The sequence below is a fragment of the Balaenoptera borealis genome (genome assembly GCF_965194805.1).
Source record: "Balaenoptera borealis genome assembly, chromosome: 6".
Taxonomy (NCBI): Eukaryota; Metazoa; Chordata; class Mammalia; order Artiodactyla; family Balaenopteridae; genus Balaenoptera; species Balaenoptera borealis.
In genome coordinates, this window is record NC_138863.1 from 56302770 (window position 1) to 56322917 (window position 20148).

Genomic DNA, 20148 nt, shown 5'->3' on the forward strand with positions numbered 1-20148 from the left:
TAATCCTCAAAAAAAATTTTAATTGCAGTTTGTAATGAGTACACAGGAGATTCCAAATTTATCTTGTTGCCTGAACATTTTGCAGTTTCATTTAATGTATTTTCACTCTGAGAAAATAAAGGTAAACGTTATTTTACAACTCAAGCATTAAACTGGAATTATAAGGCACTTACAGCTGCAGAGAATACAAACAAAATGTGTCAAAATCCTAAAATCCTCACATGGCTTCAATTCACAAAGCATTTCACATGTTAACAGTTATCAATGCTATGAACCCGAATAAGTGTGGTATGAAAATAACTTTAAAAAAATCACATCAAAACCATACCTCACACACACAAAAAAAACCAACAAAAAAACCCAAACCATACCTCACATATTTGTCAAATTTTTTTGGTGGTGTGCTGCCCAAAATATCTTAGTTCCCCAACTAGGGATTGAACCTGGGCTCCTGAAGTGGAAGCATGGAATCCTAACCACTGGACTGCCAGGGAATTCCCTCAATTTGTCAAACTCTGACACATTATCACTTGGGTTAAACTGCGTAACAGTAGTTTAATACTACTTAATTTTATTAAAGTTTTCCCCGACCCACCTTCACACCACAAAATGCTCAATTGCATTTCTCAAGATTAAGAAACCAAGTACCTCCAAAAACAAAAAACACGCAGTACCTTCCAACATTTTGAACCCTCATTTCACCGTTCTCCCAAATTACCATTCACGTTAATTGTCCTTACCCACAATTTTTCTCCAAAGAAAGTTCACTGACTCCTCACCAATCACCCAAGTATCTCATGTACTCTGTCCTTTAAAAATTAAATCCTTAAGTGGCAATAAGCTAAGATTTTTCCCCACACCTACTTCTCGTGTGATCTGTTTTCCACTGAATAAAATCTACATCCTTTAAATCAACTGATAATGTTGAAGGCTCATTCCAAGTTTCCTGTTTTTTACTTACTAGTAAAGTATGTAATGTCCACCTATACAGCATTTAAGTCACATGAACATTGTGAAGTGACAAAACAACACACACATTTCTAAAAATATTTTAATGAAAAAGTTATCTTTCTGTAAACATTTCATTATACTACAAATGAAACATTTGAATCCGTTACAGACCACCTCTTAAGTCTTATAAATCAGAGTAAAACATTGAGATTTAAAAGTAATCTTGAATATTTATATAGGCTAACAATCCTTACATTACCCCTGCACATTAGCATGCTTACTCACTACTTTGTGACATCAATTACTGGAATTCCAAGAGATACTGGCATTTAATTAGAAATGTTTCAAATGGTGACTTACATATTAGAACTCTTAAAACCAAGTGTATTTCAACTGTTCAGTTCCTTAACAAACGGTCTTTGTTACCAGATAGTTTTTGTTCTTTAGGACATGAGTGTAAAATGAGCTTTTTCAGAAGAAATGTAGTGTGGGAAGCTGTAACCTATGAATTGCTTTGACAAAATGGGTTAAGGTTTGCCTTGACCATTTCTCCGTTGTATAACTTCCTTCGTTTACTGGTGTTATGACTTAACAGCAACGTATTTTTCAGAAATGACAGTGGAACTACATTTAAGTAAAATCGCTTTATTTCATAAAGAAATGAGATGGACTGGAAAAGAACAATGCCTTTAAAAAAGAAAATATTTCCTATCTTAGGAAGTTTGCTTCATTAAAAACATGTTGTAAAGAAAAATTATCATTAAAAGGCTATTTACCTTATTCAACACTTCATTCTGTAGAAATTCAGTCCTGATTTAGATAGATACAGAAAGAGACCCAACCAGTTATTTTCTGAAAATAAAATCTGTGGCAACCTAACTGCTCCTGTATATAAATAACTTGACTTACTTATAATTTAGAAACTAGTTTTATTTTAACCATCTGCCCCCCCCAAAGTGTTATTTTTTTAAAAAGTGAATTAACATCAAACCTCAAATTTTAACAAGCCCTTTTGGGGCAGCAATAATAGCCCTTATGAACAATCAGCATCTGATTTGTGTAGTAATTGAGTAATATTTTAACTATTCTTTGGGAAAGGTTGTCTTAAAAAGGAGCTTTAGTGGAATTAGGCCCCCACTGCCTCTGATTAACAGATTAAACACAAAGAAACCTAAAAAAGAACCAAAAGTTTATCCTATTAGTCCAAATAATTCCCTGAAGTCATATGTGAAAGAACTTATTTATGTATGAGGCCACTTGAACGAAGACCATTTTTGTATCTGTATGATCTGACAGTTCTTAAATTTCATTCCAAGATTTTCTTTTCTCTAGAATGAGGATTGGAAGCGTAATGCTTCTGTTACAAGTCATGATTACAAAAATTCTTTAAAAAAACCTGGTCACTCTTTCTCTTGTCAAAAATTGACTTTATCCTAAAGACACCAACAATGAATTGTATATATCTGACTGAAGATGAACACTCATGGTCACTGCAGGGAAAATTTTAAAACTGTTTAAAATGTGTTTGATGTGGCTCCAAGATAAACTTTTCAGCTGAACAATTTTGCCAATGTATCTAATAGTTTTAAAATATGTAATATAAATTTATAGGGAAACAAATGGTGTCATCAGGCTTTACTGTAAGCTACAAACCTTACCCAGCCAGAAACCTTCGTATTTAAGATGGTAGGAAAGACATTCCTCATTTAGGCAAGTAGGGTTCTCATTCAACCTGCAAATCAAAAAAATTACTCTTACCTTGCTTTACAAAAAATTACTCTTTAATTAGTGAAAAAATTCAAATTCAAGCCTTACCTAATGCTTATTGCCCTTCCTTGCAGGTCTAAATGCTAGACCTAGTGACTGTGGCCAACTATCTCTCATTGGTGTTCCAAAAGGCGAAGAGCTCCTTCCTGCTAGACTTTCTTCGATATTTCAGTTGTAATAAGCAGATTTAACTAGCTTTTGGAAAGTTGCTCACTATCACCATAGTATCTTATGCCTTCACTTCTCTGTAGTTGAAGCTCTTGCTGCTGCCTTGTCATTCTTTATTTATGCTGACTTGTCCATACTCAAAAGGCTGCTGAAGTCCTGTCTTAGTGAGTCTCCTTTGATCCACATTGTGCTTAAAAAGCACATCTTAGGTCCTTTAAAGCTGGTTAAATCGCTCTCCTCATGGCTTAACTTTTCCACACTGTTCACAAGAACTAAGCTAATACAACTTATAAACAGGTCACATACACAGATTTCACCTGCTTATAGGTTGCAAACATCAACTTACTGACAATATTTTCACTATTAAACTAGTTCCAGAACATAGAAAGTTTGTTAACAGTACAAATTAACCTCATATGCCATTAAAGGATACTGTCAAGGTTGTGTCAAACAATTTCACAAACATAGAAACAGGAAATGTTAATCTCCCCCATTCCTTCAACCTTTATTATATGAATAAAAGAACTTGAGACAATTTAGCTTAATTTTAATAAAATGTTTCCCAAGCATTATTTTGACCAGGTACCCAGGTTTAAGTTATGAACATTGACAGTGTCCATTTATGTAACCAACACTTGAAGTTGTTAAAGACTTAACCATTTTCTAATAATTAGCCTATTTTCTACACTGCTTATTCACATATGTCCATTAACAAATGGAATGTTGTCTGTTACATTTATTGGTTTGTGAGTGTTTTCTGGAAAACTGCAGTGTCTGTGAAGACCGATTTCCATGCTGGCATTGCATGCATCCAAATACTAATGCACAGAGGCACAGAATTAGAGCAACGAGAGCATATTCAAACACTAGCACGCCCCATCCCCCCTTTTATTGCTTGTTTTGCTTAGTACTTCTTAAAACAAAAATAAGAATCTCAAATTTAACGTTCAACTACCCAAGAAATAATAACAGCAGGGCACATACTTAGGGCTCGAATGAAATTTTAAGCACTAGCTGGCGCGAAACAGTTGACATTGGTTTATATATATATGTGTATATATATATATGACCTTGTTATCTAAGACTCCTCTCAACCAGGGTCTTCCAAATTGTAAACTCATACCAACATGATTTAGGTTCAAGCATACACATGGAAATAACAGTGTGTTCTTCGGGATTTTTAGTGAGTACAAACTCTATCCAAATCTGAATTCAGGTCTTGAGGAAGTGAAAAGCTTGTTTGTACTAAGCAACTGTGCTACACTTCTACTACAGTAATCATTTGGGATGATTATATCTAGACTATCCTTGGTTTCATCCAGTAAAATGCAGAGGGTACAAACAGGAAAGCATGCCAGCCAGTTAAGGGTTCAACAATGCATGATTTTTATTCTCTTGCTCTGAGAGCTTGTATCAAAAAAATATATATTAAACCAAGGAAAATAACTGAAGATTTATGGGCCTCTTGTGCTTTAAAAAGGAAAAAAAAAAAAAGGTAGCCACTAATTCGCTCAGATAGAGCAGGCTTAGTGGTCCTGTATTTTGAAGATTTTAAGAATGTTTCTTAAGGTAGGAGGAAACGGAAAACATTCACTATCCCTTTCCAGAATTTAAACAGAGGGCAGGAGACATTCTTTACACCCAAATAAAACTATGGCAGCAGTTCACATGTGACCAAGGTGAATGTAGAATGGAGATGTTCTAAACACAGCTAGGACTCTCAGCAAAGCTAATACACTAAAATCATATGATTACATTTTGAAAGAAAATGCACAAAAACCAAATAGGAATTTTGAGATTTTTCATTTGAAGTAAATCTTAATGCTATTAAATTCACAAATATGCTAATTTAAATACCCAATTCTATTATCTAAAACACACATTGCAAACATACAAATATCTATTCTCTCCACATGTCAGAGCCCATTCATTTCATGGTTTGGAAATGGGGAGAATAGATCCCCTTAAACTGCAAGTCAGCAGGTGTTTCTTTACAGTTAACTTTAGCAAAATTCATACAAAATATTAATTAACAATGATCTTCTTTACTTGTTAACTCACAAGGAAACACCTTCAAAACTGCATTTTGTTAAAGTTTCTGTACTAAAATGTAGAAAAACTGAACTACACAAATATTGAAAAGTTAAAAATTCCTTAATTTTTTATTCCTGGTACCACTACCACAATTTACAGGGCAATATACCTGATGTAATGAAAAGAAAAAGAAAAAGACAAAGCTACAACAGATAAAAGACCTCAGGAATGTACATCTAATTGACACTACATTGCATTAATCAATAGCTGCACTTTTTGCAAACTGTGGCTATGACAGTCCTGAACAAGAAGGGTTTCCTGTTTAAGCTGCAGTAACTTTTCTGACTATGGATCATCGTTCCTTCTGTGGCAGATTTTTACAGTTCCTCTAATGCATTTGGGACGACTGTCTCAAAGTAACCTGCAGCTTTCCTGACAACTCCTCGCTCTCTCTCCTGCTAAGAACTGTAGCCTGTTGAATAATACAGGATAAAAAAATTATTACACTCAGTGAACAGTTCCACATATTCTTTATCATCATGATAAAAATTTAAAGATACCTACCCTTTTCTTCTGAGTTTTTAGAACCTTCTGCTACCATATCCACCACTTCCACCACCAGATCCATAACCACCTGGAAACATACACACAAAGATTTTAAAGAAACACATGAGTTTTTAATTTAAAAGGCTATGAAAAATTTTTGATAGGAAAAAAAAATTATTTACCACCATAGGGACTTCCCGAGCTTCTTCCACCAAAACTGCCCCCCTTCATGGGTCCATAATTTGATTGCTGTTGTCCACTATAATTTCCAAAATCATTATAGCTCCCACCACCACCATAGTTACCTGAAATTACAAAGGTTTTATTTGTGGCTGACCTACACAATTATTTTCCTTTTTTAATATACGTACTCATTATCTTTTGACAATCGTGGCAGCATGTGCTCTAACACTTACACACAACTCTGAAAAGAGATTTTACAGAGCTACCAAACTCTTTCCACTACAGAGGCCCGCTAGCAGACCTCAGACATAGGCAGGAGAGGAAAAAACAAAGAGTGAAAGACTATATATTTAGACAGCTACCGTATTTTGTTTGTATTAGATGCTACACCCTAGCACATTCTCTCCTTCATACCACTAAACAGCATCAAAATTGTGTTTGAGTCACCCTAATTCTGATACCGTATAACTTTTAAATCAATGACAAAAAAGCATTTCAAGTTGACTATTAAGAAAAACCTGTTGTTGATACATCAATACAGTTCAACAAAACTCAGTGCATTCATAACAAAGCTCTTTATAGCATCGTGGAATAATGATGCAGACCTGCTTAGGAGTCTGCAATGCACCTGACACGTTAAGACTCAAAAGTATTTTTGTCACCTAGACTCCAGATGACACCCGATTCATTTCAACATGTCTGCATATTCAATTTACAGTTTCCATCTGTCCAGCTTAAAAGTACCTAGAGTTACTAAAATTCAGGCAACAAATATTACTGATAAATGTCCATTTCAATACAAAAATAAGAGTTGAATACACTCTGCCAATTTACTAAATTGCTAGCAAAGTAAGAAGTTTAATTTCCCACCATTTGAGTATTTTCTATTATAAAACATCAAATTTGACCAAATGCTGTTTTAACATGTTTTTAAACACCTGTAAGAAACTACAAAAACTACTGAATATTCAAAACAAGTGAAAGTCTACCACCTCCAAAATTTCCTCCTTCATTGTAACCATCATATCCTCCACCACCGCCACCATATCCACCACCTTGGTTTCCATATCCTGGTCCACCACCACCATAGCCTCCTCTACTACTGTAACCAGGACCACCGCCATAGTTACCACCTAGAACAACAAATTGGGTTGTCAGACAAAAATATAAATGTACAGAGGATCAAGTTATTGAATGCTAGTTTACCGTACTTTTAAGCCCCCAGAAAACAGGTCAATGAATTGATTTAACACTCTAAAACCTGGTAATACCTGGCTAATAGAACAGCAAGAATCTGGGCTAAGAACACTTAGGATGAATGCTTAAATCTTTTGATATTAAAAAATTGTCTCAATTTTTAAAAATCTCACTAAGGAAAATAGTGAACAGTCTCCTCTGAGACCAGTAATTCCACCTCAACTGCTAGTACAATAAATCTTATCAGCCCAAAAGAACTACGTAATGTTAAATCTTTAGGACTTTAAGGTCTAGTTTTCTACAGTATTAGTTTAAAAGCACACTTTAATGGTCAAGCCACACAAGTTTTAAATTAGGAAAATGTAAACAAACACTTTCATTCTTAATAAAGTACAGAAACAAAGTCAAAATATCAAACATTAAAAAACTTACCGTCGCCTCCAAATCCGTTATATCCACCATCACCTCCTCCATAACTACCTCTGCTGCCACCACCTCCACCACCATAGCCTCCTGAAAAAAAGCAAAGTGTGAATTAAATGAATATGTTCAATTTACCAATAACACTTAGGTAGACATGTTCTTAGAAATAAGTTAACTGTCCTACCTCTTCCACCAAAGTTTCCACCACGGCCAAAGTTACCTCCACCACCTCCAAAGTTTCCTCCACGACCCATAAAGTTGCCAGATCCACCTCCACGACCTTTAACACAGGCAAGAAAGTTCTTTAAGAACCTTACAAACATCACTCAACTCTATTTTGTATGTATATGTGGTACTACTCACCTCTTTGTGATCCAGCAGATTGCATTTCTTGTTTAGAAAGGGCCTTTTTCACTTCACAATTATGCCCATTAATAGTGTGGTATTTCTGAACTAAATTTTGTTTAATCAAACAAACAAACAAACGTTATTTGATGTTTGGAAAAGCACACATAAATGATATCCTTTATCACTATATAACTTATTAAAACATCATCAAAAAGGTAGTGAATTGAGTGGTGATGAGGAAGTGTTCTGGGATGTTAATAACATTTATTTCTTGATCCAGATGCTGGTTACACAGGTATAGTCACTTCATGAAAACTAAACCATACACTTCATATGCTATTATTGTGCACAATACAAAGTTATAAGCAATTTATCAAGTTTAGTAGAGAGCAAAGAAGCCATTTCTGCTTTCTCATTCAAGTTCTGAGAAACTGCTACTTACCAACAATTTTATCAACTGTATCATGATCATCAAAAGTTACAAAAGCAAATCCTCTCTTTTTTCCACTCTGCCTGTCTTCCATAACTTCTATGGTTTCAATCTTGCCATACTTTTCAAAGTAGTCTCTCAAATTATATTCTTCCGTATCTTCTTTAATACCACCAACAAAAATTTTCTTCACTGTTAGATGGGCACCAGGCTTTACAGAATCCTACAAATAAAAAATACGTAAGTTAAAAAAAATACCCTCAAAAATTTTACAACAATTTCACATGTCACACAACATGGTATTATTAAAATACCTCTCTAGAAACAGCTCTCTTTGGTTCCACTACACGCCCATCAACCTTGTGTGGTCGAGCACACATTGCTGCATCCACCTCTTCAACACAAGAGTAAGTCACAAAACCAAAGCCCCTGGAACGTTTTGTTTGGGGGTCTCTCATCACCTACAAAACAAAAATTTTAAAGCACTGAAACACACCTCCACAGGTCCTCTGCCCTCTTCCAAGAACCTTTTGTTCCCTTAATAACTTACCACACAATCTGTAAGTGTGCCCCATTTCTCAAAATGTTCTCTTAAGCTATCATCTGTAGTTTCAAAGCTCAGACCACCAATAAACAGTTTTCTCAACTGTTCTGGTTCCTTTGGATCATGGCCCTGAGGAAACAAACCAATATATTTTAATTATTTCGTTTAGTAGGTAAATGCAAAGATGCACAAGCCTTTTAATCTCCTACAAATAAACTTTAACGTCAAATTCCTGTACCATTAACACTTTCTCCAGTTAAAAACTGGAGTAGGATCACACACATCAACTGATTAAAGGGACCAAGAAAACCTATAACCAGACTTTGAAATGCCAACATCACTTAAAAACTAAATTGAAGCCCAAGAGAATTCCAGAATCAAAAGTCCCATAATTTTGAGCTACAACTGCAAGTGTCTGGGGACAGATTATTTTAGAAGTGGCTACTGAGAAACCAGTTTCTAAGACACCAGTAGTGTTGTAAACGCAGTGTTTCATCTATGCCATTTCTTCTCTCATCTTCCCTCCTGAGTCTACACCCCCAAAAGCATATAATTATAAACCACAAGACTGTCAACTACAACTTAAGAGTGGAGAAATTCACCACTTTCAAGCAAATAAAAAGGTGAAAATAAGTGTTTCTCAATAAAAGGCTAAACCAGCATTTCCCCCCAAAAAAACTATGGAAAAAACTCGCCACGTAAAAATTTTCTATTTGCATTTGTACCACATGCCAAAAATGTCAAAACCAACATTTTACTGGGTCACGAAAAGGGCAGTTTGGACTTGTTAGGTATACTGTCTGACAAGAAAGGAACGCAATAAAAAAGAAATTGAGATTTAAAAAAAAATTGATATGACCTGAATTGTTTTACAATTTAACTAGTTCTTTAACAAATCACATAACTACCACTTAATACATATATGCATTAAGATAACTTTCATCCAAAGTCCTTAAATAGAGGCACTCACATTTACATTCTAAGATCTTCCTGTGTCTTCTAAAAGTAGAGACGTTAAGGCATTTAATATGAAGAGACTGTCACATGCCACGAAAAAATGTTAAATGATTAATAGCCTAAAGCATTTATTCACTTAGTCTCATCTTTTCAAGTCCCGGTTAAATGCATCTAATTAACAATACACAAAGTTGAGAGAAAGAAACAATAACCCACGTGAAATTATCCCAAACAAATGACAAATTCGACTCTGGTTGCAGTCCTCTAAAACAAAATTACAAGAAAGTACAACCTGAGCCGACCCATCAGAATAGGAAAAACGAAGGTGAAAAAATTTCAACTTCCTATTTTACATCTACACTCTAATGAGATGGGGCACTTCACCCACATGGAACGAAACTACGTATAATTCTAAGGGCTTTAGCGAAAACGGCAGATCAAGAAGTACTTTAAGACAGCAAACTTAAAAAAAAATTATTTTCAACCGAGTGCTGCGAGGTACAGAACGGGACGGAAAATTCTCCTTAGCGGTCTGTAAGGCCTGGAAACGCGTTGAGAGAACATCACTGAAAGTACTAGGCCCCAAGCTTCGAGGCCGTTTGCGGCATTCTCTGCTGGGCCGCCTCCTCCCTCTTCCTTACAATCCCACGCTCTCTCTCCCAGCGGAGGAGCCAGGCGGCGGCCATTGCGTGCCAATGCGCCATTTCGTAACGCGGCAGCGGATCAATGTCAATGTGGCCGCCGCCCGCCTGCTCGCTCGCCCGGATGTGCCTGTTCGTCCCCTCCCCTCCCCCACCGCCTCCTCCCAACCGCTCCCGCCGAGGCCCGCCATGCCGCCCTCGGCCTCGAATGGGAGGCCGCGAGGCCGGCGGGCCAGCTCCCCTCCCGAGGTCTCCCCAGCCACACCGCGCCTCCGAGGGACCACTTCTGCAGCCCAAGGAGACGGCAAGGCTGGCGAGAAGCCCCAAGGAGGCCTCCGAGGCCCGCTCCCCTCCCCCTCCCGCCGCCCGTCTCAACGCAGAGCGCGGGAGGGCCGACCCAGTCCACCCGGCCTCCCCACTCCCACCGAGCCCGGCCCCCCTTGCCGGCCACTACCCAGCAACCCCCCGCTCTCCCCCTAATACCTCCTCCCCCCGGCGGCGGCGGCGACGGCCGGAGTCGGGCTGGGGGCGACCGGGCGGCGGTTTTACCTCCATTTTGAGACCGGACTCGCCTCTTCCAACTCGAGTTCAATATGGGACCGAGAGGAAGAGGCGGGGCCAGCCGTCACGTGACGCGCTTTTCGCGCGCCGCCGGCCTAGTGGGGGAGGGACGAGTTGGGAAGGGGCGTGGCCAGCTGGGCGCGAAGAGGGACTGGACGAGCGGGTTGGTGGGCAGAGGACGGGGGCGTGGCAGGCCCCGGGAGCGCGCGCGCCTCGCTAACTTCCAGTGCGGCGCCGCCCTTGCCGCCGTTCGCGCCCGGGCTGCTGCAAGGACGTCAGCTAGGCTTCCGCCAATGGTCGGCGCCCACGTCGGGAGAACGCCTCGTGACCGCGCGTCACCGGAGAAAAAGGCCTGTTTCCCTTTCTTCTCGCGCTTCTTTCCCCTCCCCCACGTGGGCTTTTCGGTCTCCATTATCGAATTCATTTCATTCCCGCGCCTGAATAAAACCACATTTTCCCTTCTTGTACTTTAGGGTTGTAAGAAAGCCCTCTCGGCCCCTTGGCGTCTCCTCGCACGTTTCCAAATGGCAGGGCCTGGTGTCCGTGACTGGGATGCCCACTGTGAGGGCCCGAACTGAAAATCCCTGACACTGACATATGTGAATCATGGGCATCTTGGAAAGGCCTCAAAACGCGGCTGAAACACTGAAATTTCACCCTTAATGAGCTGAGGCAAGACTGGTCGAGGTCAGTTAATTAGGTACTCATTGATATCTCAAGAAATCTGTCGGCACTATTTTCTTAAATTTCTAGTTACTGTGGAAAGAGCTGAAGGAACTGTTCTCGTGGACTGGATTTAAGGAATGATTTACAGGATTGCTAAAAGTAAGACCACCAGATACACTCCCTATTCGCGAGTGATTTTTACCTAATTATTTTCACTTGTGAAGTAAAACAAACAAGATCAAAGAGTTGATCTAATTCTTTCTTGGTCTCCCAAGTGACCTTAAGTCATTTGACCTTACTGAGCTTTAGTTTTAGGAGTTTTTTTTAATGAAAATGCAGATAAGATTTGGTGATCTCCAACACCCATGACAGCTGTAAGGTAATAATCTATGGATCCGTATTGAAGCAAAGGTGCTGGTAAAAGTGACCACAGTTGACAGGTCTCCCTACCATGCTAAGAAATGCCCTATATTTTAATGTAGCAATCCATATGAGCATCTCGTTTAGAATTGATCAGGCCCTCCCTTGGAAAGATTAGAAATCTAATCAGTTATATTCTAAGTTGTTTGAAAAGCAGTTTGTTAAGCAGTGGGGAATGGTCAGCTCGGAGTTTGGGGGAAAAAATGAGCACAAAGAATAACAGTTCGTTGATGTTTATCTAACATTGCCCAAGTGGAACAGTGTTTGATTTGGGAGACACGAACAAAAGGTACTCTGTTCTGGGGCAGAAACCAGTCACCAGGCCTTACTGTATCTTGGCTGAAACAACCCTCCAAGCAAAGTAACCCTCCTCTGGTTGCTCTGATTCTATTATCACAAGCAAATTATTACGTATTCTGCTTATCAGGTACTCCTGATAGCCAACAATAGTACTTGAGATATTGGGAAATTTTCTACCCTTAGTGTCTCGTTAATATGTAAAAGCTTTGTGAGTTTGATTACTATGAAATAGTCTTGAATAACTCGGTCACTTCTGAGTATGTAGAAAAACGTGAAGTTAGAGACTTTAGGGAGATGGTATTCAAACCAAGGTGCCTATGAGAAACTGCAAGAAAACTGATCACTTGGCTTCACTTTAGGGCATGTTTGTCTAGGTGTTTTCTAACCAAGTTATTTCTAATCAATAACTTCTGTTATTCTTTCTTTGAATTGTATGAAGTTTTCATATTAATTTGAGAAATGGTGGGGGATGGGATACTAAGTACTTCCATCCAGGAACACGGTATGTCAGTCCATTTGTTCAAGTCTTTTGTCCTACAGTAAAATGTGGATTCCTCCCAGATACGTTGTTCACACAGATTCTGTAGTTTTTAGACATTAGCTATTTTTTATGCTTTTGTCTAAGCCTCCTCTCCAGCTCCGGGGCACATGATATCTCGTTCAAATATCCCTGTTGGAGTTCTTGACCCTGTTGGACACAGACTTGAACCTTGGCTGTTTTCTATCCTTGTAACCCTGGCTGTTTTTGAAATGTGAGAGACAGAGAGTGTATGGGGTAGGGAGCAGAGGACAAGGGTCCTAGGGTGGGATGGGGTGGCAGACTGATTTTATGAATAATCTATATCAGGGCCTCTCAACTTCTTTCACATCACAACACATAGAGAAAATGCTAATTTTTTTAAAATAAATTTATTTTATGTATTTATTTTTGGCTGCGTTGGGTCTACGTTGCTGTGCACGGGCTTTCTCTAGTTGCAGCGAGCGGGGGCTACTCGTCGTTGCGGTGCGCGGGCTTCTCATTGCAGTGGCTTCTCTTGCTGCCGAGCACGGGCTCTAGGCGCGCAGGCTTCAGTAGTTGCGGCACATGGGCTCAGTTGTTGTGACTCGCGGGCTGTAGAGCGCAGGCTCAGTAGCTGTTGGGCACGGGCTTAGCTGCTCCGCGGTATGTGGGATCTTCCCGGACCAGGGATTGAACCCGTGTCCCCTGCATTAGCAGGCGGATTCTTAACCACTTCGACACCAGGGGAGTCCCAGAAAATGCTAATTTTTGTACAGCACACTAGGTTACATAAAAGAAGAGATTTAGAGGCATCTAAATGATGGTAAAAAAAAAATGATCACATTTTCTTTAAATAATTATGATAAAGTAAAATACAGTGTATTAGGGAAGATATTAAAAATTAAATTTGGATAAAACTTTCAAATAAAAATTTTCCACATGTTTTAATAATCGACTTGAATTTGTTCCTGTGAATATACTTTGATATTAGATTTTATGGTTGAAATGGCTTTATTCAGTTTCTGATCTAGACTTTTTAATGATAAACTCATATTCTGAATAGTAATTATCAGTGAGGGACTCTGATCACGTAAGAGTCAGAGTGGGTGATAAAATATTTAAAACCATTTTATACAACCGTTCAAAATGTACAATTGTAATTATATTTAAAGAATAACAATTCTTACAACTCTTCCGTTTCGTTTATTGACAAATGTAATGTTGCAATTTCATATGATAATGCAAATGGATTTCAATCCCAATAGTACATTTTTAGTCCATTTTTATATCAGGATTTCCACATTGAAACTCTAGTTTTCAGAACACGCATGCATTGTCAATAGCTAGCCTGGGCACTATTCAAAGAGTGTACTGCTGCAAAGGGATAGAGATGGCCAGTATATGTTTAGACAGATATTAAAGGCATTGCCTGGAGCTGAGCCCACCAGCAAACTACACTCTGCCAAGGCTCCTCTCTCATCCCCTGACAGATTACCCCTGAGGCTGTGTGCTGTGCCCCATGGGTCTCCTGCATTGGCTCCAGGATCTTCGGTCCATGACAGGCAGTGGGGTGCTTTGCAGATAGATGCCAGATGTGGCATCTCCTTGGCCGCATGCAGACAGCAGAACTGTAAGTGCTGGTTGCTTCTTTGGCATACACCTCAGACTGCTCTGCACAGGTGCCTGAGGAGACCTAAACAAGGCTGCTCATGGCCAGAGGTAGTAGCCCAAAGGGCTCTGGCTGCCCCCGACTGCTCTCAACTGCCCCATGCAGGAGGGGTCAATTTCTCACTTACATTCAGGACACCAGCACACCAAAGTCCACCAGTTGGGAAGCTCTGTCTGTATTGTGTGCCTCATTTTATGAATGAGGAAGCTGTTTTACAAGTCAAGGAGTTGATTTTTTTCCCCCAAATTAAAAGCAAATATGACAGAGTCAGAACTGAAAGAAAGAAAAGAGAAATTGAATGAAAATATTTTGGACAGGAGGAGGGTAATTCTTAGAAGGGAGGAATTGTAATATACTATAAGCTTTGTTATCTGCCACTATATTCAGAACATGCTAATCGCTTTATTTTTCTAAATTCTTGGTTTTTAAATGAGTATATGAAGTAAAACACAAAACAAAACAAACATCTCTCCCCCCAAATCCTATTACACAGATTTGACTGCAGTCAGTGTAACTTGGTACATACGCTTTTACATTCTCTTCTAGGCCTAATCAAAGCTTTAAGTATATATAAATGTGTATACATAGCCATATCTGTTTCATTACAGAACATATAAAACTATCCAGATTGATCTGAAATTTCCTTTTTACCACCCACTTACCAAACCAGTCATTTATTGAACTCTTACTATGTGCCAGGAGATGCTGGCTGCTGGAAATTCATCATGGTCACTCACATTATTGAACACTTACCCTGTACCTTGCACTGTTGTAAGCACCTTATGTTCTTTTTTTTTTTTTTTAAATTTTATAGCTACTTTTATTTATTTATTTATTTATTTATTTATTTATTTATTTATTTATTTATTTATTTATTTATTTATTTTTGGCTGTGCTGGGTCTTCGGTTCGTGCGAGGGCTTTCTCTAGTTGCGGCAAGTGGGGGCCACTCTTCATCTCGGTGCGTGGACCGCTCTTCATCGCGGTGCGCGGGCCTTTCACTATCGCGGCCCCTCCCGTTGCAGGGCACAGGCTCCAGACGCGCAGGCTCAGTAGTTGTGGCTCACGGGCCCAGCTGCTCCGTGGCATGTGGGATCCTCCCAGACCAGGGCTCGAACCCGTGTCCCCTGCATTAGCAGGCAGATTCTCAACCACTGCGCCACCAGGGAAGCCCCACCTTATGTTCTTGATCTCACTTAATTCCCATAACAACCTTAGGAGTAGGCCTTATTATTATTGTCATTTTTATTAGGTGAGTAAACTAGGGCTTAGGAAGTTGAATAAATTGACCAGGGTCATATAGCCTCTACAACTAAGGAGATGAGGTAGAATGTCATGTCATAGCTGTATTTACATTTTAATATTCTTAGAAGTAACAACATTTTCTTAAAAGATTTTCTGTCATGCATTTGTCATGTTCGCTACCTTTTTTCATCATGTCTCCAGAGACTGGATGGCTCATAGTAAGCAATTCATTTATTTGTTGTTGAATAAATAAGTGAATGAACAATGAATGAAATTTTTGGGTCCCCTTCAGTGCTCTGCAGGACCTACTGTATAATTTGTAGGCCTACTGCAAAATGAAAATGCAGGACCCCTTCCTCAAAAATTATTAAAAATTTCAAGACAGTGACACCTGAGCATTAAGCCAAGCCAGGACCCTTATGAATGCAGGGCCCTGTACAACCTTGATGCTGGCCCTGGTGCCTAGGGTAGTGCCCTGTCTAGAGCAGGCTCTCAGTCTCTTTTGGGTGATTTATTCATTTTTCATTTTGTGATCTACCTCCACTTCCTCATCAGCCACTCATTTCTTATGTGTTCAGAATCTAGTTTCTGTCCCAAGTTATGGAAATTCTTTCCCCAAAGTCACAAAAGACTATCTAGCTGTCAAATTAATTTCCCTTTTCTCAACGTTAATCCTCCTGTTTTAGTCATTTCAGGATGCTTTAACAAAATATCATTGACTGGGTGAACTAAAAAACAAACATTTATTTGTCACAGTTCGAGAGGCTGGGAAGCCTATCAGGATGCTAGCATGATCAGATTCTGGTGAAAGCCCTCTTCCTGGTTTGCAGATGGCTGTCTTCTCACTGTGTCTTCATACGGCAGAGAGAGGGGGAGAGAAAGAGAACCAGTGAGAGCGTGAGCACTAGCTCTCGTGTTTCTTCTTTATAAGGACACTAATCCCATTATGGGGACTTTACCTTCATGACCTAATTACCTCCTAAAGGCCTACCACATTGGGATTAGGATCTCAGCAAATGAATTTTGGGGAGACACAAGCATGCAGTCTATAACACCTCCCTAACCCAGGGATTGATATTACTGCCTGTCCCTCCTTTTGGTGTTCTCCTCTCTTGTCTTTATTAAGAACATTGATTCTCTTTTTCAGTACTGTCTCTGCTTCCTTTTGGAGCCTTCCCTCTTTCATTGTCTTCTCCCTCCCATAAGGTTTTGTTAACACTGAGGTATGGAACCTCTGGAGGAACTTTGTGAAGTGTACCCATTGCTCTCCCTGGAGTGGCCACTTTCCCTGGGAAAAATGTGAATGGTATACATGCCTGAGAACCCTCAAGGAATTTGTACATGCCTCCTGGGAGGCTGAAGTAGTGGTCAGGTCTGATTAGTGTTTTGAGATGATGAGATGAATCACACCCTCCTCCCAACACACACACACACACACACACACACACACACACACACACACACACACACACACCATGGATAGGTGATTTAAAGGGTGAGGAGGTAATTTGACACTAGAAATATTAATGAATCATACAATCATACAATGACTATGCTCTCTCTCAGATCTCAACTTGGAAATTTGAAAGGGCTAAAATCTTTGTAGCAAGCCTTTTACAAATGACTTCCCTGTATTTCCCTAGTCACATCTTTTGGGATGGATATCTGTAATTTTGTCTGCCTAGTATCTAGTTCCCTTCAGGGTTCTAGTAATAGTGCTCTAACTTTCTTATGGAACCACCCACTTCTCTTTCTTATACGATATGGTTCAGGGGGAACTGATCCCACCCCTGACCACAGGGGCAGCATTTGACTTAGGCCTGGCCAATTAGACCATTGTGTCCTCTAGCTTCGGTAACTGGTTCAAGATTGGGCAAGTGTCTTATCATTCATTGATTCATTTATTCTCTCGACAAATATTTATTGAGCACCAGCCATGTGCCTGGTAATGTTTTAGGTGCTAGGGATACATCACGGGGGAAAAAAAAGACAAAAGTTTTTGCCTTCATGGAGCTTACATTCAATTGAGGGAGGCAGACAATAAAATAAATCAATAAATAATATAGGATATTGCAAGGTGATAAATGGATGCTGTGGAGCAAAACAAAATAAGGAAGTTGGTAGGGAGTGCTGGGAGAGGAAGGAGAAAATGCATTTGGATGGTCCAAGATGGCCTAACTGAGAAGGTTGATGTTTGAGCAAAGACTAGAAGGAGATGAGTGATTGAACACTGGACATTTGGGGGAACAGGAAATAAAGAATAAGGAAGAGAGGATAGCAAGTTCAGTGACCCTGAAGCAGATTCACATCTGGAGTATTTGAGCAAGGAAGCCAGTTTGCTAAAAGCAGAGTGAGTGAGAGGTTAAAAGAATTGGAGTAAGGTCAGAGGTAATAGGAGGTATGATCTTACAAGAATTATAGGACTTTGCAAGAATTTTGGTTTTTACTATGACAGGAGAATCCATTGGATAGTTTGAGCCTTAAGTTCTTACAGGATCACTCTGAACTCTTTGTCAGGTAAATCACTTATCTCTGTTTCATTAAGATCTGTTTCTGGGGTTTTATCTTATTCTTTCATTTGGAACATATTTCTCTGTTTCTTCATTTTCCATGACTCTCTGTGTTGGTTTCTGTGCACTAGATAAAACACCCACCTCTCCCCGTCTTGAAGGAGTAGTGTTGTGTAAGAGATGAAACTTATTGTTCAGTCGGCCCTAGCTCTTGGTGTCTTTTGAACCTTAGTGATTGTCTAAGCAGTCTTCTTTGTTCTTAGTGGATGAGGGTATGCCAAGACTTGTCAGTGTTCCAAAGGGGAGTATCTCAGTCATCACCTAGATGCAGGCTGATTGGATGGTGGACCTTCAGGCAGTAACTCTTAGAGTATGCAAATAGACCTCTTTCAGGGAAAGTCTGGGAGATGGGCATTTCTGTCTACTCCTTCTGCACTGAGCCCTGGGAGGATGGCTGGTTAAGAACTGTTTGTTTGCTACACTTTACAGGATCACTCTAGTTGCTTGTTGAGAATGGATTATAAGGGGGCAAGAGTAGAAGTAGTGATACTCATAAGATTATTGGAGTAATTCAGTTTAGATACGACGGTGTCTTATACCTGGGGGATAGCTAAGAAGTTGATGAGAAATGGTTAAATTCTGGGTATGTTTTGATGGTAGAGCCAACAAGATTTCCTGTCAGACTGAACATGTGGTGTGAGAGAAAGAAAGGAGTCAAGGGTGAGTTAATGAGTTATTACACTCAAAGATAGAGTTAATGAGTCTAAATTCTGAATCTTTTGTTTAAACAGTTGGAAAGAGAGACTCTTTTCAATGTGGCTGCTGAAATGAAAGGAGAAAGTCTGCAGTTTCTATTGCCTCCTTATCATCATGAGGAAAAAGCCAGCGCAAGAATGGAGCAAACTGGGAGTGAAGCAGAACCAATAGATCACAAGCACAGAACCAAGTCCTGATGACATTGTTTGCGCTCCTTGATCCAGGTAGGCTCAAGGCAGGATCTGCCCCTTGATGTTTCAGTTACAAGAGCCTAAGTTCTTTTTGTACTTAAGCAAGTTGGATTGGGTTTCTGTTACTCGGGGCAAAAGAGCCCCAACTAATATACCCCAGGAATAGAGCAAAGGTGTATATCTTTCAGGTGAAAAGTGAACCAGCAAGACGATGAGGCTTTACTCCTCCTCAGAGGATAAAGAGCCTCATCCTCTGCCCCAGGCTGAAACGCCTTGAGAAAGAAAGGGTAAGAGACCACTAGGGCCTGCAGAGGCCTTTCTTAAGACTACTCTTTTGGGGGAATTCCCTGGTGGTCCAGTGGTTAGGACTTGGTGCTCTCACTGCTGGGGCACTGGGTTCAATCCCTGGCTGGGGAACTAAAATCCCATAAGCATCATGGTGCAGCAAAAAAAAAAAAAAAAAAGAAGAAGAATGAAGACTACTCTTTTTGAAGAGTTCTTTGAGTTCTTTATTTTAGCCAAGACAGACAAAGAACTAGAAACCCTGTGGGAGGAAGGGCACAGGGTTGTGCAATTTTCTGAGCTGAAGGAACAAAAGAGCAATGGGACAATTCCCTTCCCAAGTCCTTCTGATTATCGTAGAGATTCCCTGAGGAGTGTCTCAAATAAATCTGCCTCATATCTTCCTTAACATGGCACCTTGCCTTGCCTCTGCTGCCAGCCACCTCTATGAGAACGTCATCCATACAGCACTGCAGTCTTCTGAGGGACCACCCTCAGCTCTGAGGGTGCACTGTGGGCTGTGGTACAGTGGTGACAGGCTGGGAGAATGGCCCTCTCCCCAGCTCTGTTACACTTGCACCAAGTTTCACAAAGACTTTAATGAACACAGCTAAAAACCTCAATAAATAAAGCAAAGTACAAGTAATTTAATGGAAAAAATAATTTAAAAGACAGAATCTATTAAACAAAAAAACTTTAGCTTTTAAATATTTTCTTGGTTATTTCCTCCCGTTTATTCTTTTTTAAATTTAATTTTATTATTATTTTTAAAAATTAATTAATTAATTTTATTTATTTGGCTGCATCGGGTCTTAGTTGTGGCAGGTGGCATCTTTCGTTGCAGCATGCAGGCTGTTCGTT

At 39.7% G+C, this 20148-nt stretch overlaps 2 protein-coding genes across 15 annotated transcripts in view; one reads left to right on the forward strand and one right to left on the reverse strand.

Moving 5' to 3' along the window:
* On the reverse strand, positions 1 to 10830 carry HNRNPA3 (heterogeneous nuclear ribonucleoprotein A3). Of its 12 annotated transcripts, XR_014245653.1 has the most exons (13): positions 10673 to 10830; positions 8598 to 8720; positions 8362 to 8508; positions 8060 to 8270; positions 7633 to 7722; positions 7454 to 7549; positions 7279 to 7359; positions 6639 to 6782; positions 5649 to 5771; positions 5485 to 5554; positions 2610 to 2683; positions 1728 to 1761; positions 1 to 107 (listed from the first exon to the last, which is right to left on the reverse strand). XR_014245653.1 is itself a non-coding variant. In XM_082395650.1 (11 exons), exons 1-10 carry the CDS (start codon positions 10742 to 10744, stop codon positions 5502 to 5504), a joined length of 1137 nt encoding a protein of 378 aa, XP_082251776.1. In that variant the 5' UTR covers positions 10745 to 10830; the 3' UTR covers positions 1034 to 2683; positions 5485 to 5501. The 12 variants fall into 12 exon arrangements, 8 of the variants coding, with proteins under 8 accessions (XP_082251776.1, XP_082251774.1, XP_082251770.1 ...); XR_014245652.1 differs by lacking the exon at positions 1728 to 1761; XR_014245654.1 differs by having other exon boundaries at positions 1728 to 2683.
* Positions 10831 to 10869: 39 nt separating this feature from the next.
* LOC309630428 (uncharacterized protein) overlaps positions 10870 to 20148 on the forward strand; it is a 547317-nt gene continuing 538038 nt past the window's right edge. For 2 of the 3 annotated variants that reach the window (XM_082395676.1, XM_082395675.1), the window contains exons 1-3: positions 10919 to 11100; positions 11224 to 11437; positions 18850 to 19038. The gene's annotated coding sequence lies outside the window, so the exon portion shown is untranslated. Of the gene's footprint in view, positions 11101 to 11223; positions 11438 to 18849; positions 19039 to 20148 lie in introns of all 3 variants that reach the window. The other variant, XR_014245657.1, reaches the window with a different exon arrangement.